This window comes from Labeo rohita, chromosome 3 (assembly GCF_022985175.1).
Source record: "Labeo rohita strain BAU-BD-2019 chromosome 3, IGBB_LRoh.1.0, whole genome shotgun sequence".
Taxonomy (NCBI): Eukaryota; Metazoa; Chordata; class Actinopteri; order Cypriniformes; family Cyprinidae; genus Labeo; species Labeo rohita.
Window position 1 is genome coordinate 44,555,587 of NC_066871.1, and position 18,843 is coordinate 44,574,429.

An 18,843-nucleotide genomic window follows, 5' to 3' on the forward strand; every position below is an offset into this window, starting at 1 on the left:
AAAAAAAAAAAAAAAGACTCGATCTTATCTTATTTGTGCATCCTTCTTTTACATTAGAAGATTATGAGGAAAGGCAGCTGTCAAAGCATTGCAAGTGGAAATTCAATTAAATAGTTTATTTCTATTATTTAGATATGGCCGGGTAGGGTTTTTTTTAGTTTGTAGTTACGTTTTTGTTACCTAACAAGATGAACAAAAAAAAAGGTCATTATGTAATTCTGTATAATTACTATACCTTTAACCCAATTTCATTCTAAATTTAAGTTGGACATCTCTTCACAATGCATATTCTGTAATACTAACTTGAAATGATACCACACTTGTTTTTTGAACATGACTGTGCAGAGGAGTTCTGTAAAAAGGTATCGCTTAAAACAAACTTTTCATTTTTGGAAGAACGAATGTACTGTTTTGGATTTGGGATTTAGGGTGAAATTGGATGATATGCTAAAACTGCTAACTCTCTGTTTCATTAGTTTCGTTCATAAATATAAAGGTCGAATCTTTAAGCTTTTCTGTATTGATTAAAATTTTTCCAATGACTCTTTGTGCATCCTTTGACAAAGAAACTGCTAAAACTAAACTATTGATGATAAATTGGTTTCATTGTAATGGTTACCTACCAATAACCTCCAGAAGGTGACAGTGTTCCTCCTTGTTTGTTTGTTCGTTTCTTTATGCCCAATTATCTGTTGCTTTATCTTTTGACTAGACTATACCTGTTTATTGTATCTTATTTTAAAATGTATTCTATTGTATACTACTTTAGGCTACTATAATATTGAATGCTATAATATAATTTAATACATAACACTATAATATTCTAATATAATACATTGAATAAAATATTTTATGTATTTAATTTATGTTAAATAATAATAATAATTAAATAATAATAATTTAAAAATCCTTACTTCCTTTCTTCGCTTCTTAGCTCCACCCCCTTGTAGTGATTCTGTAATGTTTATGTGTCGTATGGTTGTGTCTGGGTTTAAAGGTTGAATAAAGATTTGTGAATTGTCATAGGCTACTGGTGCTTTGTTTTCTGCTTTTGGATTTGCCTGATTGTTATAATATAATTGTTAAATTTGTGATTGTTACAATATATTGTTGTTATTACATTATTTTTATCTGACATATACAGTATACATTCAAGATATTTGTATTATTTCTAACCTGCATGAGTACAAACGGGATGAGATGACACAGCACTGACATCACAACCAACGTATAAATGCATCATTGACTCTAAAGTTTTACGCTTGCCTATGTACATGCCAACGTAAAATTATGATCTCATTCACGAACAAATGTTACGTGTGACGTTTGCATAGGTATGTGCTTACCTAACAGCACGTCATCCCTCACGAAAAGAAATGCCGTCTGATGTTTATATACGTATACTTCAACGTGCCATCCCATCACAAAAGCAAATTAAATCCTAAATAGAGCAACGCTGTTGGCTGTTGTGCAGTCTGACGCGACACCCGAACATATACTTCGTATTTACGCGTACAAACTTTGCGTGTTAATGCGTCCAGATTTCACGCGTTTCATATAATAGGTATTGTCCCCAATGGCGTTCCATAGTTGAGCTACGTGGGAGCGATCATCTGGAGACGCTGTTGCTTTGTTTTGGTTAATTTTGGTTTTGTTAATTCGTTTTGTTTCTTTGCCATTGAAGTGTGTGTGTGTGTGTGTGTGTGTTTTGGATGCATAAACCTTACTCGTTGTTCTGTATTTGTGAAATGTGTGATTGTGTGTGTTTGGCGTGAGTTCGTTTCATTGCGCTCAGCTATTTGTTTGCTGTGTTGTGTTGTGTCTGTCCAAATTTGTTGTGTAAGTGTTCCTTATTGTGTTGTTATATTAAGTGTTTGTTAAGAGACTAGAAATGTTTGTGCCTTTTAGCTAAGTTGTTTTGTAGTCCCAGTAATAAGATTATTTATTGTTTTGCCTTATTTGTTTTGGATTTAAATATTTGTATGTTTATTTGTGGGTTAAATGTGTGGGTGGGATAACTTGTTTATTTGTAACCCACCCGTGATTGTGAGTGACTGTGTCTTAAGTGTATAATCTGATTTTTACTTGTTACAGGAGCTGAGTGCCTAAGGCAGTGGCGGATTTTTGGTGTTGGTGCTGGTGCTTCTTTCACGAGTGCTGGCTGTAGTGGTTGTGTCTGTGTGAGTGTGTGTATGCGTGTGTCACAGGTATAAGTAAAGGATGTTTTGCTGTGGAGGCCGATTGTGCCCTTATGCCCTGCTGTCAAGCCTCGGTTCCTGTACTGGAACTTTTGGATGTCCTTAATGACCCAGGTCACCCATCATTGTATTTGTGAAGTGTGTTATCTAAGTGATTGTTGCCCTCGGTGATTTAGCTTCTTTCCCTTTTTCTATATTTGTAATAATTCCCTCTTTTATTGTAATTAACGTGATCTTTGGTATACCTGCGTCTCCTGCCAATTTATCGTGAGCTTACCTGTGTTGCCTAAAACAAAATTCGAATCATAAAGGTTCCCTGGGCGAGACCCAGGGTGGCGTAGTAGTGCTACATCTTTAATCCCTTAGTGCTCTGCCACATTAACATTTAAGATAATATTCACTTAGAGTGCTTAAAGACAATCAGCATTTAAATTCATGTCATGTCTATTATAGCTTATACAGTTCAACACCAAACAAACACTCAAATAATTTAAACCGTAAATACAAAGAAAACACAGCAAAAAATATATTCAAAATTGCGTTCTACAAAACAAATGCAAACAATGTTTTTTTTTTAAGTGTCATTTATAATATCTGCTATTTTAAGTCCAACCACTTCTATGTAAGAATCATTAATTAATGCTTAATATGCCTATAAATGCTTTAATATTCTGTAAAAATATATTGAGTGCCAAATTAGTCAAAATTAAATAATTAAATAAATGTTGAAATGTATAAATAAATTGTTAAATGCCTCATTTAATTATTGAAAGCATAAATATTTATTTATGTAAGATGGGGCGATTAAATATATTTATCTTTGTTGGAACTATCTTTGACTACGCCACTCCAATTTTCTCTGGGTAGGAGATCCCAAGGTCACAAATAAGGGGGTCCCGCACAGCTGTCCAATTAAATGAATGTACTCCAGGCAGAATTACTATAAATCACAATTCACTTTATTAAATACAATAGATTGTCCGTATCTGAGTTTGCTCACAAGCTAACAAGCGATGCTCATATGAGCTGGAAATGCAAAAGTTTAGAGGGTGACAACACTTCCAAAAATCATACCAAACACTACAGTAGCAAAAAGAAAAGACAAAATACAATAAACCCAAAAGAAATTACAATTGGCTTACACAACACACTGACTCGTACGTAAAAAAAGAAAATGTAGACACTCTTGACACCCCACACTTGTGCATATGTAAGTGAATATACTCCTCTTCTGTACTCACACTGAGCAAAACTATAGGTCAAGGCTTCGCAAGAGCACAACAGAATTGTCAAATAAAAATACAAAAAGAACAAGTCATGGGCAACACTCAAAATAGAATAATTCACAAAACCAAAGAATACACCACAACACAAAATACAAAAAAATGAAGGTGGGAAAACAATGATCAGTTGAGCTGGACTGAGAAACTCTATAAAAAAAAAAAAAAAAAACATTAAACAACCAAACACAATTTGTCAACCCAGGTTATACAATTCAACCCTCCTTTTTTTAAACAGGGCAATTAACAATAACAAGAAAAAACACAAACAGTACGATTTCAAATAGAAACCATTATGTATTATTTATTACAATCAATATTAAAATGCTAGCTATCCTAGCCACACAATAAAAGTTAAATGTAGATACCTTTACAACGTTTAGCTGATCGCACATATACACCGTTGAAGGGCTATCATCCCCACACACTTCCTAAAAGGAGGAAAGGCTCTTAACACTTATATAGAAGGGTGGCAAATTAGTGCGGACAAAGATACACGTAATTTTTCACAACAAAATGACGTACCATAGATCGTCAACCCTCACGTACAATATATTGTGCAGCTCGTTCAGCATTTACCCTCATCCAGCCCAAAATACAGAGTATAGGAAACTCAAGGTATCTCCTATTAACTAAAAACAACCACATAGTTAAAAATATACATTTCTACAAAAGAAAATATATTGCAAGTCGTTTCACCATAAAATAATTCACTTTAACAATTGTTAGCAATGTTAACACTCACATGCACTATGTAGTGGTATTCATTCAGTATCCACAAGTCGTTTAGTTTAGAGTACGGAAACGTCTAAGGCAAACGTCTAAAGATCAAGTGAAAAGCAATTACACTTTAACACTACATTTAAATATGTGGGATAACATGCCACAAGAAAAAAAGAAGACTTGCACGGTTTCTCACACTAACGTGCTTTAATGTTTATTCAGGAAGTTTGCTTTTAAATGCTTTTTTTTTTTACAAAATTGCAAAAAGTCACACTTGTGGTGTTCCCATGTCAAAAATGACCAGACTCCAAACAATTGCTTATAAATTTGTCATTATGTTATATTATCACCAAATACTGGATTCAATCTTTTTGTCAACTTGTTTTCTTTCATATAGGACTGGTTTCATGTTGCTATTTGCATCTGATTAACTGTAGGCCTCATTTATCTGAAAGTAGGCACCTAATTTTTTTGAGTGAAAAAAGCATTTTTTGTGAATAATTTTCACAATATGAGATAAAAAATTATGAAAATTTGCACTTTTTCTCACACTAGTGTGCTTTAATGTTTAATCAGGAAGTTTGCTTTTAAATGCTTTTATTTTGTACAAAATTGCACAAAGTCACACTCATCAAAAATGTCCAGTCATTGAAAGTGAATGGGGAAAGATCACAAAAAGCAGGATCTTTATTTTGAAATAATTTTATGTTCTGAAAAGGAGCACAAAGTAACATTTATGCTGTTTCTGTTAAATCTGACCATCGTGACATACAAGAAAGAACACGTTAAGATTATTTGCATTATAACATTTCATTGAACAACAAACCAAAACTGTTATTTTAGTTCTATATATCCTGCACACTGACACTGTCATACTGAGACAATATCATGAAACAACAAGCTGAATCTCTCTCTGTGCTAAAGCATTTATTTGTAAACATTCGTCTGCTCTGTGAGAACATGAAAGCCTCAAAACCTAAGCTAAAGACAAAGCAGTTTGAGCATGTGAGTGTGTGAGGTTTATCACAGAGAGAGTTATCATAAAAGCATATTGCATGCAGTCCAAGGTATGATGAAACAAATATAATACTCACAACAGTTTGTGTGAGATAGCATGAGTATACATGCATCTATACATGCACAGGTCCAAGGCCTTTATGTTTGCAATCACAAAAGGCTCCTGAACACTAGTTGTTTCTTTTACTTTCATTCTTCCCCATTCACTTTCAATGGCCAGCCATTTTGTAACTTTGTGCAGTTTTGTACAGTTTTGCCTACTTTCAGATAAATGAGGCCTACAATTAATCAGATGCAAATAGAAACACAAAACCAGTCCTAAATGAAAGAAAACAAGTTGACAAAAAAATTAAATCCAATATTTCGTGATAATATACCATAACGAGAGATGTATAACCAATTGTTTGGAATCTGGTCATTTTTGATCGGGAACACCACAAGTGACTTTGTGCAATTTTGTACAGTTTTGCCTACTTTCGCATAAATAAGGCCTACAATTAATTGGATGCAAATAGAAAAACAAAAATTAAATCAGACACAGGTGAAATTCTTACTTCTTCTAGGGATATAAATAGTAGGTTTCAAAAATTTTATGAGACACTGTATATGTCTAAAGGAAATATAGATCCTACAGTTATTGCTCAGTTTCTAGACCAACGGAATTTACCCTCATTAAATCAAGAGCAAGTTGAGGAGTTAAGTGCAGAAATTACTGTTAAAGAAATATCAGGTACCATTAAATCCCTTAAAGGATGTAAAACTCCTGGTCCAGATGGATTTTGTAATGAATTCTATAAGGCCTGCAATGAATTACTATCACCTTATTTATATAGGGTTTATAAACAGGCATTCATAGTTCATTCTCTGCCGTCTTCCCTAAATGAGGCAATTATTACTGTAGTCCCAAAAAAAGGAAGGAACCCAGAGGAACTTGGTTCGTATAGACCGATCTCACTCTTAAGTTCGGATCAAAAAATTCTGGCAAAAACTTTGGCATGCAGACTAAACACAGTAATTAGAAACCTGGTGCATCCAGATTAAAATGGCTTCATACCAGATTGTAACTCTTCCTCTAATCTCAAGCGTCTTTTTAACATCATTTACTCTTCCAGAGGCTTGCAGCAAGATCTAGCTATTCTGTCATTGGATGCAGAGAAGGCATTCGATCAAACTGAGTGGCCTTACCTATTTGCCGTATTGAAGAAGTTTAATAATTTCATTTCATGGATTAAATTGTTGTACTCTAGTCCTTGTACAAGAATTCTCACAAATCAAACATTGTCTTCTCGTTTGGAATTACACAGGGGTACAAGACAGGGGTATTCACTGTCACCACTTTTGTTTACATTAGCGATTGAGCCTTTGGCCGAGGCTATTAGAACGCATACTGGAATTACAGGTATAAAACTAGAAGTACTGATAATAAATTAGCGTTATATGCAGATGATCTGATTTTATTTATTTCTGAGCCCAAGAGTAGCATTCCAAATATCCTTAATTTGATTAATTATTATGGTACATTTGCCAGATATAAAATTAATTGGGAAAAGAGTGTGTTGATGCTAGTCACTATTGAAGATTCTTCTTGGCTTCTGCACTAACAAAAGAGTTTTCTAACTTAGTTAAGGCCAATTTTCAACCCATGTTGTCTAAACTTAAATCCATGATCAATTTCTGGAGAACACTTCTTATGTCTCTTGTGCATAGGGTAAACTTGATTAAGATGATATTTCTCCCACAATGTTTGTATTTAGTCCAGAACATCCCTGTATTTTTGCCCAAATCTTTTTTCAAAAAACTGGACTCTATCCTGGTTCCCTTTGTCTGGAACTATAAAGCCTATAGAATATCTAAACAACACCTATGTAAACCCAAAATACAGGGAGGGCTTGCCCTACCTAATTTTCTTTACTATTATTTGGCTGCAAACCTGAGGGCCTTGACTTCATGGATAGATTTTACTCTGGTGGGGGAGAATTGGTTGGTGTTGGAACAGGAGGAATGTCTTCCATATTCTATTAATGCAATACTTTTATCACCTAAAGGTATAGCTATAGTTCACTTTATAATCATAACCCTGTCATTCATAATTCTGTTCGTATTTGTAAACAGTTAAAGACACATTTCAAATTCACCCAGATGTCATTTTTGCTCTCCATCTCAGCTAACCCCTCTTTTTGCCCTTCGATGTTAGATTTGCATTTGTGTTTTGGAAAAATTTAGGGTTACGAAACATAGGGGATTTATATATAAATGGAAAATTTGCTTCCTTTCAGCAGCTGTGTGAGAAATACAGTATTCCTTCTAATCACTTATTTAGGTACCTTCAAATAAGAGACTTCGTGAAATCTAACATTTCCAATTATGTCACAGCTACACCCATGTATCTGGACACATTTCTGGAAAAAATGTCTTAGTACAATCTCCTTGCTCTACAAGGGTTTAGAACAGGTGAAAAGTCCATCTATGGAGAGCATTAAATTGGCCTGGGAAGAAGAACTTGCAGTAGAATTTCCTAGTGAAGTCTAGGAACAAAGTCTTGAAGTCTTGAACAGATGTTCCATTAATGCAAGACATTGTCTCATTCAGTTTAAAGTGCTTCATAGGGTTCATTATTCCAAGTGTAAATTGAATAAAATATTTCCAGAAGTGTCTCCATTATGTGACAGATGTAAGTTTTCAGATTCAACCCTGTCTTATTGCTATGTCTTGTGTCCCAAATTACAGCATTTCTGGATCAAAATATTTCAAGTTTTTTCAGACACGTTGGACATTCCTATTGAACCAGATCCTATATTAATTACATTTGGAGTTTCCAAAGGACTTGTGAAACTTACACGAGTACAACAACTGTTTGTTTCATATGGGTTGATTTCTGCCAAAAAACTTATCCTTCTGTTCTGGAAGAAAAAAGAAGTTCCAACTCTCAAATTATGGTTGACAGAGTTGACAAGTACTCTACATCTGGAAAGAATTAGATATACTGTAGCTTAAAAGACAAGAGTTTGTTATTCGAAAAAAATTGGTCCCTGTTTATTTCCTTGCTTAAAAGTTCGATTAATATGTTTATTATGCCTTCAGTGCCTGCTTTTACCACTGGATAGCACTTTCGAGTTAGGTTGTTAGGTGGGGGGGAATGTATTTTTCATTTATTTTATTATTTTACATTTATTTTATTATTATTATTATTATTTTTCCTTTGTTATATTTAAATGTTTAAATGCAAGTTTTTTTTATGTTTGTATTCAAAGAAGTGTAATTACAAAAAATAAAAATAAAATGGAATTTGTACATTTATTACATGCTTTTAGTAATTAAATTATGCATTTAACAATTTATTTATATATTTCAACATTTATTTAATTATTTAATTTTGAGTAATTTGGCCCTCCATAAAAATATTCCTTGGTTTTATTTATTTTTATGTTTTTTATTTTTTTTACGTTAAGTGGAGAAATTCAATTAAATTTAATTTACATTGTTACATCATGGTCAGAGGTATACAGGGAGTAATAAATCTTATGTGCACAGATTCTGTGACATACAATTAATGTAAGTGAGTACAGTATACATAATTAATACACTATATCCACAATAAATATGCTTGCACAATAATACAATATAGACAAGGGTGCAATATGTACAGAATTTCACAATTAACACAATTTGCACACAATACAAGGATACAAAATAGATGTCAGGCCAGTATGTAGCAGTGCAGTGCTGCAAGTGAGTGAATTCAGTGCCTTGAGAAGTCAACCAATGCTGCAGTACCATTTTTCATAATTTATGTAAAATTAAACCCAATAGGTCATCAGTAAGTCAGTTAGTTGGCAGTAAGTTACTGTCTTAATGAGTTTTGTTCATTTTATTTATTTTAACTACATTTTGAACATGAATCATATTAGTACAATTCAGTATAAAATGTATAAATTACACCAGTCGAAATGCAATAATTATCAGATAAAACCAACTTTAGTGCTGAAAATATTAAACCAGTGTTGAGAGTAATGTGAAAAGCAAATTTATAGTTACTTACTTGAAAAAAGTAACTCAGATATTTTCTTGTCAATTAAAAAGTAATGTGTTACTTTACTAGTTACTTGGAAAAAGTAATAATATTACGTAACTTACATAACAATATTACTTGTAATGTGTTACCCCCAACACTGACTGAACGTGACTCAATTTATAATATTATACACAAATATCAATATACGACTAAGAGTCTCTTATTGCTTTCACCAGTGCAATAATGCAATACACAAATACACAACAGTATCAAGTCTTGGTATCTTTACAGATTTAATTCCTGTGACTGTCTGACCTCAGACCTGCAGACCATTTAAAACATTAAAACATTTAAAAAGATTAGAGAAATGAGTGAAGCATGAATGTACATACAGCAACCTTACTTTGTACATTTTATTCTAACTCTAACGTTGTTAACAAAGGATGGCAACTTTAATTCCTGTTCTGAATTTACCACATTTTTTTAAGTGGAATCCAGAAAATTAGGTAACATTAGGTAACAATTTGTACTCAGTTTGTTTGGGTAGATTCTATCCTATATATTTGAGTAATGAATACCTAAAATTAACAGCTATGACAAACTAAAAAAAAAGTAGGTAAAAGTCTACACAGCAAAAAGCCCAGCTTTAAATGAACACTGAAGCAGTGTTTTAGTTAATGAGGTAATTAAGTGATTCATTCAGTGATGATTGACCATTATTGAAGACACCTGATGTTACTAAGCAAAATCACCAAAAGGAGAAAATCAAATTTTATATGTAACAATTGTAGTGGTCAGTGTTTGTATTAGTTGGGCTCTTTACCCTTAACTTTTTATTGTTAGATTTTGTTTGGATGTTGTAGTTGAGGTATAACAACCAGACAAACCACAGGAAAGGTTATTATATGGTATTAAATATGCTTTGACATACTCATTATGTAGTGATCTGAATAAGTGAGTTAGGTTTTCTTTATTGATTATGTTGGTATAATCAGACAGATGTCATTAAAACTTATTTTGACCAAAAAAAAAAAAAACAGTTTAGACACACAGACATCAAACATCAGCATTAGAATCACAACAACGGTGACCATCAAAAATGTATGTTGTAGCCAATAAAAACTCATCCATTACTCTCATCATGCATTGCGGCTTGAACAAATTATGACCTGAATTGTCTTTGTAATTTTTTTTTATTCTATTTTCTTTTATTTTTACTTTTTACTTTTTATTTTTTTATATGACTTTTTAGTCACTTTTTCTGTGATGTTTAGAGTTGATCTGTTTCTGAATATGCTGTTTGTCACCATTGTTCAGATTCATATGCTGATTCCTGATGTCTGTGTGAGCCTGGAAGAATAAATTTTGAAAGTTTTTTGATCAGAGGAGTGTGTAAGAAAACCATTCAAAATGTAAAGAAAATACAGGCTTTTAAACCACAAGGCAGTTGTAATCAATAAAGAAAAGACTATACTCTAAACGTTTTCAGTGGCTCAAATTATGTTTATTTTAAAACAGAATTATCACCACCAGATAATTTTTGTTCTTTGTTTGGTTTGTCTGGCTGCTTTAACTCAACAGCAGTTAAACAAAAACGAATACTAAAAATCAAAGTGTCAAGAGCCTAACACTGATCACTATAATGGTGACATAAAAAATATTTTTTTCTTTTGGTGATTCTGTTTATTAACATCAGGTGTGTTCAATAGTTGTCAATCATCACTGAATGAGTCACTTAATTACCTCATTAACTTTAACACTGCTTTAGTGTTCATTTTAACACTCTTGAGTATGGACTCAAATAAACTCCTGGGAGAGTTTAACACTGGGCTTTTAGCTGTGTAGACTTTACCTACTTTTTCTTTAGTTTGTCATAGCTGTTAATTAGCTGTTTAATTATTCTTTACTCAAATATATAGAATAGAATCTACCCAAACAAACCGAGTGCAAATTGTTACCTAATGTTACCTAATTTTATTAGGTAGAGTCGATTCTATAGGTTGTTTTTTACAGTGTGATTTGCCCTGATTATCAGCTTTCTAAAGTTAAATGAAACAATTTTTTGGATTAGAAGAACTCACTCTAGGAAAATCAGCTGTCATCCCAAATGATTTTAAGTGGAAATTAAATGATCCTTCTCTTTCTATTATTAAGATATTGATCAGGGTCTAATGAAATGTATGACATGTTAAAACTGCTAACTCTCTGTGGACTGCTGAAACTGCTCTATTGGTAAATAATAAAAAAAATGGTTCATCTTGAGGAGGTGACTTGTAATTAATGTTCCTACCTTTTGTCTGTTTGTTTGTTTATGCCTAATTATTTGTTGTTTTAGATGTTTCTGTTACTTTATTTTATGTTTTTAGTAAATTATCCTTGTTTATTGTACCTTATATGAAAATTCTGGTGAAAGAAAATGAAGGAGGAATCAACAAAAGAAAAAGGTATGTGTACATTGGTATATTCTTGATCACTGGAGCATTAAAGGATCATCATATTGTTACATTTTAATTATGTAAGTTTTATACTTTCCCACTGCTTGTATAGCAACATTTGAGAATCCAAAATTACAAAAAACCATAGACATCACTTGATACAAATGACACTGAATGATCAATGCACAACTGAACTTAACATCCAACAAACATCAAAATCACAGTTTAAAATAAACTTTATATATTTAATATTCTAACCTATGGTCCAGTGCCATCTCCACTAATGGCATTTTTTTATTTCCAGCTGTCTCTTTCATTATCTCAGCAGCAGAACATTGTATGGATTTAGAGACTGGATTACTTTCAGTTAGTGCCTAGTACGGTGATATTGTTGAAAATGGAAAATATGCATCCACACTGATCAACTTGATGACTTAAAGCACAGTTCTCCTTAATGTGTGTCTTGTAGAGAGTTTCCTTCTTGCAGATGTCCATGAGTGAAGAGGATGATGGAGTATTTCAGCATTTCTTCACCAAACACTAACAGTGAAAAAAACTGCTCCTCTTGATCAGTGAACTTATTACTTACATTAAACACAATAAGAAAAGCATGTCCATGTTTTATGTTTCATCTGTTTCAGTGAATCCAGAAGTATCAACTACAGACACAGTTTTGACTTCTATTGATTCTCTCAGTCTTTTCTTGTATTTCTTTCTCCACTTGTTGTTTTCTCTTCTCTTGCTCTCTCTGTCCTCTCTTTTCTTCCTCTCGTCTGAATCTATGGGCATCTTCATACATCTCATTACTGTAATATCCTCCTCTATTCTGTTCTATCATTGTGTCAATATTCTGCAGTAGATCATTCACCTGCTCTCTGTTATTCTCATCTCTGTTGTTGAACACCTGATATCTGCCTCCACACTGATCAACTAGATGTCTTAATCTACTGTTATGCTGAATGAGTTTCTCCAAGGGCTCATCTAGCAGATCTCCATGAGTGAAGAGAATGATGGAGTATTTTAATACCTCCTGACCGAACAACATCTCAGTCATCAGGTGAATTTGCTGCTCCTGTTCAGTGAATCTGTCAGTTACTCTGAACACAATGAGGAAAGCATGTGGTCCAGGACTGGATAAATAAACACTTCTTGCTATCTCTGTCATTAACTCTTCAGATTTTAAATGTGTGTCAAAGAATCCAGGAGTATCAACTACAGACACAGATCTGCCTGACACAGATCTGTGCTTTTGAACATTCACAGGTTACTCCATACATGCTTCTCATTTCAGATCTGAACTTTTTCTGTCCCAGGATTGTGTTTCCAGTTGCACTTTTCCCAACACCAGCTTTACCCAGGATAACAATCCTTCTGGATGGGAGACTGTCAGCAAGATTTTCTGGTATTCTTCTCTTCAGTGGATTTGGTTTCAATTTGTCTTCTCCTACTGTATAAAAATAAACAGAAATTGAACATGATTTTTAAACTCCACTCACTATTTTTTTTAAGGGGCTCCATAATATTTAACATTGCTATAAAAGACTCACCCATTGTGTGAATGGCTGTCCTAAGTATTTTTATGAACAGCATTTTAACTTGGTCATTAGGTCCTTTAGTCTTGTTGTTGAACACATGGTATCTCTGATCATATTTCTGAATGAGTTTCTTCACTGCTTCAGTCTCACTGATGAATTCTTTTATGGTCATGTTTTCATCCTCTAGTTCGTCTCCTCTGGTGAAGAGAATCCAGGTTTTCTCCAAGCGTTTGCCTCCCAGCAGCTTCTCAATCTTCTCAACAGTTTCTCTCTCATCTTCAATGAATATGTCAGCTTTGATGACCAGCAGAAACACACACAGACCAGATTCACATTTCTGGAGAACATTTTTAAGTTTCTGTTGAATCTCTTCATCACTCAACTCTGAGCCACCGAATCCTGGTGTGTCATAAACTGTGACTGGAAAACCATTAACAGTCCCAGATTTCACATCTACATCCTGGGTGACTAATTTGTAGCTTTTCTTGGATATGAAAGCTTGTTGTCCCAGTATTGTGTTTCCTGATGAACTTTTCCCAGCTTGTTTCCTTCCCAGCAAAACCAAATTCAGACCTAGAAATAAATAACATCAACATGGTGTAAAACATACATGAAACAGTTACCATGGTAATTATTACAGTAATATGACATTTCATATCAAATCCTTCAAGTTGTTTACATTTATAATTGTGTAAGGGACAAACTTTTTGTGTCTTACACTCTGAATTAGTCATTGTGAGATCGCAAACTTCACTTTGCTGTTTCTTGTAAAGTTCAGATTTCTGCTTTTCTTCTTTTGTCTTCTTCTCTTCTCTTTTCTGTCTTTCATCTTGTTTCTGTTTCTCCCATTGCATTCGTTCCTGTTTCATCTGCTCAAGCATTTTACTCTCCTTTTCCTCTCTGTCTTTAATTACTTTTTTATATCGTTCTTCTCTTTCTCTGAATTCTTCTTCTCTTCTCTTTCTCTCTTCATCATTTCTCCCTTTCTCTTCTTGTTTTTTCATAAGTTCTTCTTTCTCTTTCATTAGTGTTTTGTATTGTTTTTCTCTCTCATTAAGCTGTTCTTCTCTTCTTTTTCTCTCTGCTTCAGGATTCTCTTTCATTCTCTATTATGTTCTTCAGTCTGTCTATTTCTGTATCATATTCAGTCTTAAGTTTTTCTCTCTCTGTTTCTTTTTCTTGTCTCATTTCCTTTATTTCAAATCTAAATGTTTCACGTTCATGTCTCATCTCAACTTGCATCTTTTTCTCTTGTTCTCTTATTTCTCTTTTCAGTTCCTCTTCTCTTCTCTTTCTTTCTTTGTCCTGATTCAATTGTTCTTCCTTCATCATCATCTTAATTTTTTCTTTCTGTTCTTCATGTTTCTTTGTCATTTCTTCTATTTCTCTTTTCATTTGCTCCATCGTCATCTTCATCTTGTTTTCTTCTTTTTCATGTTTAGATTGTATATCTTCTTTCTCCCTTTCAATTTTCTCTCTCTCTTGTTTCAGTCTCTGATTAAATTCATCATAATCTCTCTGTTCTTTCTCTCTTCTTTTCTCATCCTCTTCTTCTCTTCTTAACTTTTCCTGTAGTTTCTGTTTCTCCCATTCCTCTCGTTCTCTCTTCATCTCCTCATGTATCTTTTCCTCACTTCCTTCTTTTTCTTTCATTAGTGTTTCATATTTTTCTTCCAACTCTCTGAATTTCTGTTCTCTTCTCTTTCTCTCTTCATCATTTCTCTCTTTCTCTTCTTCTTGTTTTTTTCATAAGTTCTTCTTTTTCTTTCATTAGTGTTTTGTACTGTTTTTCTCTCTCATTAAACTCTTCTTCTCTTCTTTTTCTCTCTGTTTCATGATTCCCTATTCTGTTCATCAGTCTGTCTATTTCTGTATCATATTCAGTCTTAAGTTTTTCTCTTTCTTTTTTCACACTCTCTTTTTCTTTCCTCATTTCCTCTCGCTCTCGTCTCATTTCATCTCGCATCTTTCTCTGCTGTTTCTCTTGTTCTTTTATTTCTCTTTTCAGTTCCTCTTCTCTTCTCTTTCTCTCTTTGTCCTGATTCTGTCTTTCTTCTTCCATCATTACCTTCATTCTCTCTTTTTCTTCTTTTAGTTTCTTCATCTCTTCTTCACTTTCTCTGACTCTCTCCATCAGGAACTTCATCTGTTGTTCTTGTTTTTCTCTTTCCATCTGTCTGAACATCTTACATGAGTAGAAACTCCCTCCGTTTGCTTTCACCATGTTGTCTATCTTCTCCAGTAGATCAGACACTTGTGTTCGGTCTCCAGTCTGATTATTATTGAACACATGGAATCTGTTTCCACACGCTTCAGTCAGCTTCATCAAAGGAGATCCAGGTTTTCCCAAACACTCTTTAATAGTTTTGTCCTTCAGATCATCTCCTCTGGTGAAGAGCACCATGGTGAACATTAAAGACTTTTCACCAAACGTCTCTTGGATGATCTTCACTGACTTTGCTTCTTCTTTAGTGAATCGCCCCAGTGGAATCAGTAAGAGAAACACATGTGGTCCAGGCAGGATCATGGAGATGCAGTTGGTGATTTCTCTCTGAATCTCCTCATTAGTAAGTTCAGTATCAAACAGTCCTGGAGTGTCGATCACAGTAATGTGTCGGCCGTTGATTTCAGATGTTTCTCTCCAACTCTCTTTTGTCACTGATTCAAAAGATGCTTCTGCCTTAAATGCATTTCTTCCTAAGATTGTGTTTCCAGTTGCACTTTTCCCAACTCCAGTTTTTCCCAGCAGCACAATCCTTAGTTCATCATCTGTGTTTTCCTTTGAAACTGTGAATTAAAAACAGAACAAATTATACTAATTTAAGAAAACATCTTGATTTTTGCAAATAACATGATAAACAGGGCCAAGAGGAGCCACTTTTCACCAGTTTCATTATTTTGATTAGCCAAATAAATTGTTTGTTAAATTAATACCAAATCACACTCTATATTGTCGTGTCCTGTGAAACACTGAAGTTTGACCTTGGACTTTATTTGTACAATTGGAATGTCTGAATTTTAGATTCTTTATATCTACTTTAGATTCTAAATTTATTTATTTATTTATTTATTTATTTTCTAGCTCCATAATTTTATATTTGAAATGATTTTCTTCTCAATACCTTTTGGCAGTAAACGCGTCTCTAGAGAATTACTTGTCTTCTTCATCTCTTCAAATTTCATTAGTTTTTTCATCTGTGCCTCCAAAAATGTTTCTGTGGAGAAAACCTCTCCTCTGTTTTCTTCCAGCATCTTCTCAATATTCTCCATCAGTGTGGACACTTGTGTTTTGGGACCAAAGAAATGATGTCGTCCTCCAAAACTCTCAATGACAGACTGTGTTTCTTCATTGAGTTCTGATGTCTGATGCTCTGAATTCTGCATTATGAGGATCATGATGTGTTTGTTGATTCTAGAGCTGAGGATCCTCTGGATCCTCTACTCTCACAGATAGCACACACCAACATGGCTAAATTTGGACTAAAAGTGTTGTAGATCAAAACTGCCCATATTTGTTGCATGTTGTACAACATAGTCATCAGTTTTCTTTTATGGACTTACTGAAGGGTGGTCTTTCTTTGCTCCGTCTTCTCCTGTGAGCAGAACCACGAACAACAGCTGTAGAAATGAAAAACACTTACATTGGACTCTTTAATACAACACAATAACTAATAGCAACTACAAAACACATTAATGAGTTTTTTATGTAAGATTTATTGATTCTATAAAAAAGGTTTGCGGTGTTACCACAGTAAACATAACACACATAAACCAGTATTTTTAGAGACAGAGACTTAAACCAAATTAAATGTAATATTATAAGGTATAATAACAAGGTATACCAGCATATACTGGTATTTCGATATGGAGAAAACATATTCAGTGTTTATGAAGGTTATATGTTTTATCTGCTTTATTTTAATTCTGAGCCTTGCATGTGATTAACACCATTTAGAAACAGTGTTTGACAATTAATAGGACACTATGAGCACTAGACATTATATAGTTTATTATTATTTTATTTATTATTATTTTGATATTTCACTAACATTCAAAAACATGACTGATAATAATGAATGTTTAAATACTCTTTTATTATGAAATATTCAAGTACAATGAAATGTGGAAATGTTTTAATTTAAGTACATTTTTTATTAGTAAAACTTACACAAATCATGTTCATGGTTTCAGGACAAAGATACATTTCACCTGTACTAAATGAACTTCAGGTGTTCTTCATATGATCCAGCATTTTAGTATGCTCATATCTTAGGTGTAACTGTACAGCAAACTAACCTGCATATGTCCACATGTTTCAGTTAATCATATTTTCTTTTAAAGCCTTTGTTCACAAGAGATGACTGACTGTTATTACTGATGTTCATATTTATTAATAGAGTAATCTCTCACCTCTGCTTTCTCTGCTGGCCATGTTGATGTTCTGTTGTTTCTTTAATCATGAGTTGACCCTCTTCTTCTCTGACCTCTGACATCTGTGTGTTGATCTTCCTGACATTACATTGTCATTACACTGATTTCACTTCATTGTCACACACTATTTTGGAATTAAATGTCAAAAGAACTGTGTAAGCAAAATGCAACAATTATAAAAGCTTTACACTTTATAACAACTGATTGATCACAACTGCACATTTTGCAATTTTAGACAATTTTAGATTGTGTTTTTGTTTCTCTGACACATGAAAGTGAAACCAACCATTTCTCCAGTTCATACAGTTACCATTACACTCCTAATATAACTAAATCATCATTTTGTGTCGTATATCATATTTACTTATAATTCTACCGACCACAAAGAGTGTCTTTAAAGTAAAGCTGATACCTGCATGTCGAGGTTTGTCATTCCCTTTATGAAAGCAGGAAGAAACGTGTAAAAGAAACGTTTTCATATATCTTGTCACTTTTAAAGTGTTCGTAGATTACCGCGGTCAAGTGAGCCGCCAACTGCGAACACCCGGTCAAGTGAGCCGCCATCTGGGTACCGCTGCACGTCTATTAGCAGAATTACGGTACAGAGACACGAAGCGGCCAAAAAGCTGACGAACATCTATATTTCAAAGTTTAAAAATTAAATGTGCCCGAAAACAGGGGAAAAGTATTTACAAAACGTATTTATATTGTACATTATAGAAGATACACTTATATTACATTTGAATACATTATACTGTGAAGTTTTCTGAAAAAATAAAGTTTGTTCAAATACATTCTAACACTTAATGTTTGTTCCTTTTTACTACATGCATTATTAAAATTTCTTCAGAGTTGCATGAACATTTCAATAAATTCTTTTTCTGAACAATCATGTCTCTATCTGTGTTCACGATGTTTTAGTGTAGAATTTGTACAGAAAATGAATGACAGTCTGTCACAATGCATTATATAACATATATATTGCTGCTTCTTGTCATTTCTGATGTGTCCTTTCATAATAATAATAACGATAAAAGGCAAAATGTTTTTTTATCATTGATCCAAAAAAAAGTGTTCACAGTTAACAGGACATTTTCTATTCATACAAAGTCTGTGACATTGCACTGACTATTCTTTCACATTTATACATGCCTTATTTAAATTCCTTCAAATCGCACAGCAACATTTCGATTCAGACTTCTTCACAATGCC

The 18,843-nt window shown here is 33.4% G+C and overlaps 1 protein-coding gene across 1 annotated transcript; it reads right to left on the reverse strand.

The window, feature by feature from the left end:
• Window positions 1–11,825: 11,825 nt before the first annotated feature.
• LOC127162763 (GTPase IMAP family member 8-like) lies at window positions 11,826–16,584 on the reverse strand. Its single transcript, XM_051105613.1, is given in 7 exon segments — window positions 11,826–12,915; window positions 12,917–13,112; window positions 13,213–13,773; window positions 13,919–14,104; window positions 14,418–14,846; window positions 15,022–15,987; window positions 16,356–16,584. Coding segments are annotated over 7 exon segments (3,162 nt in total). The 3' UTR covers window positions 11,826–12,320.
• Between the last annotated feature and the right edge of the window lie 2,259 nt (window positions 16,585–18,843).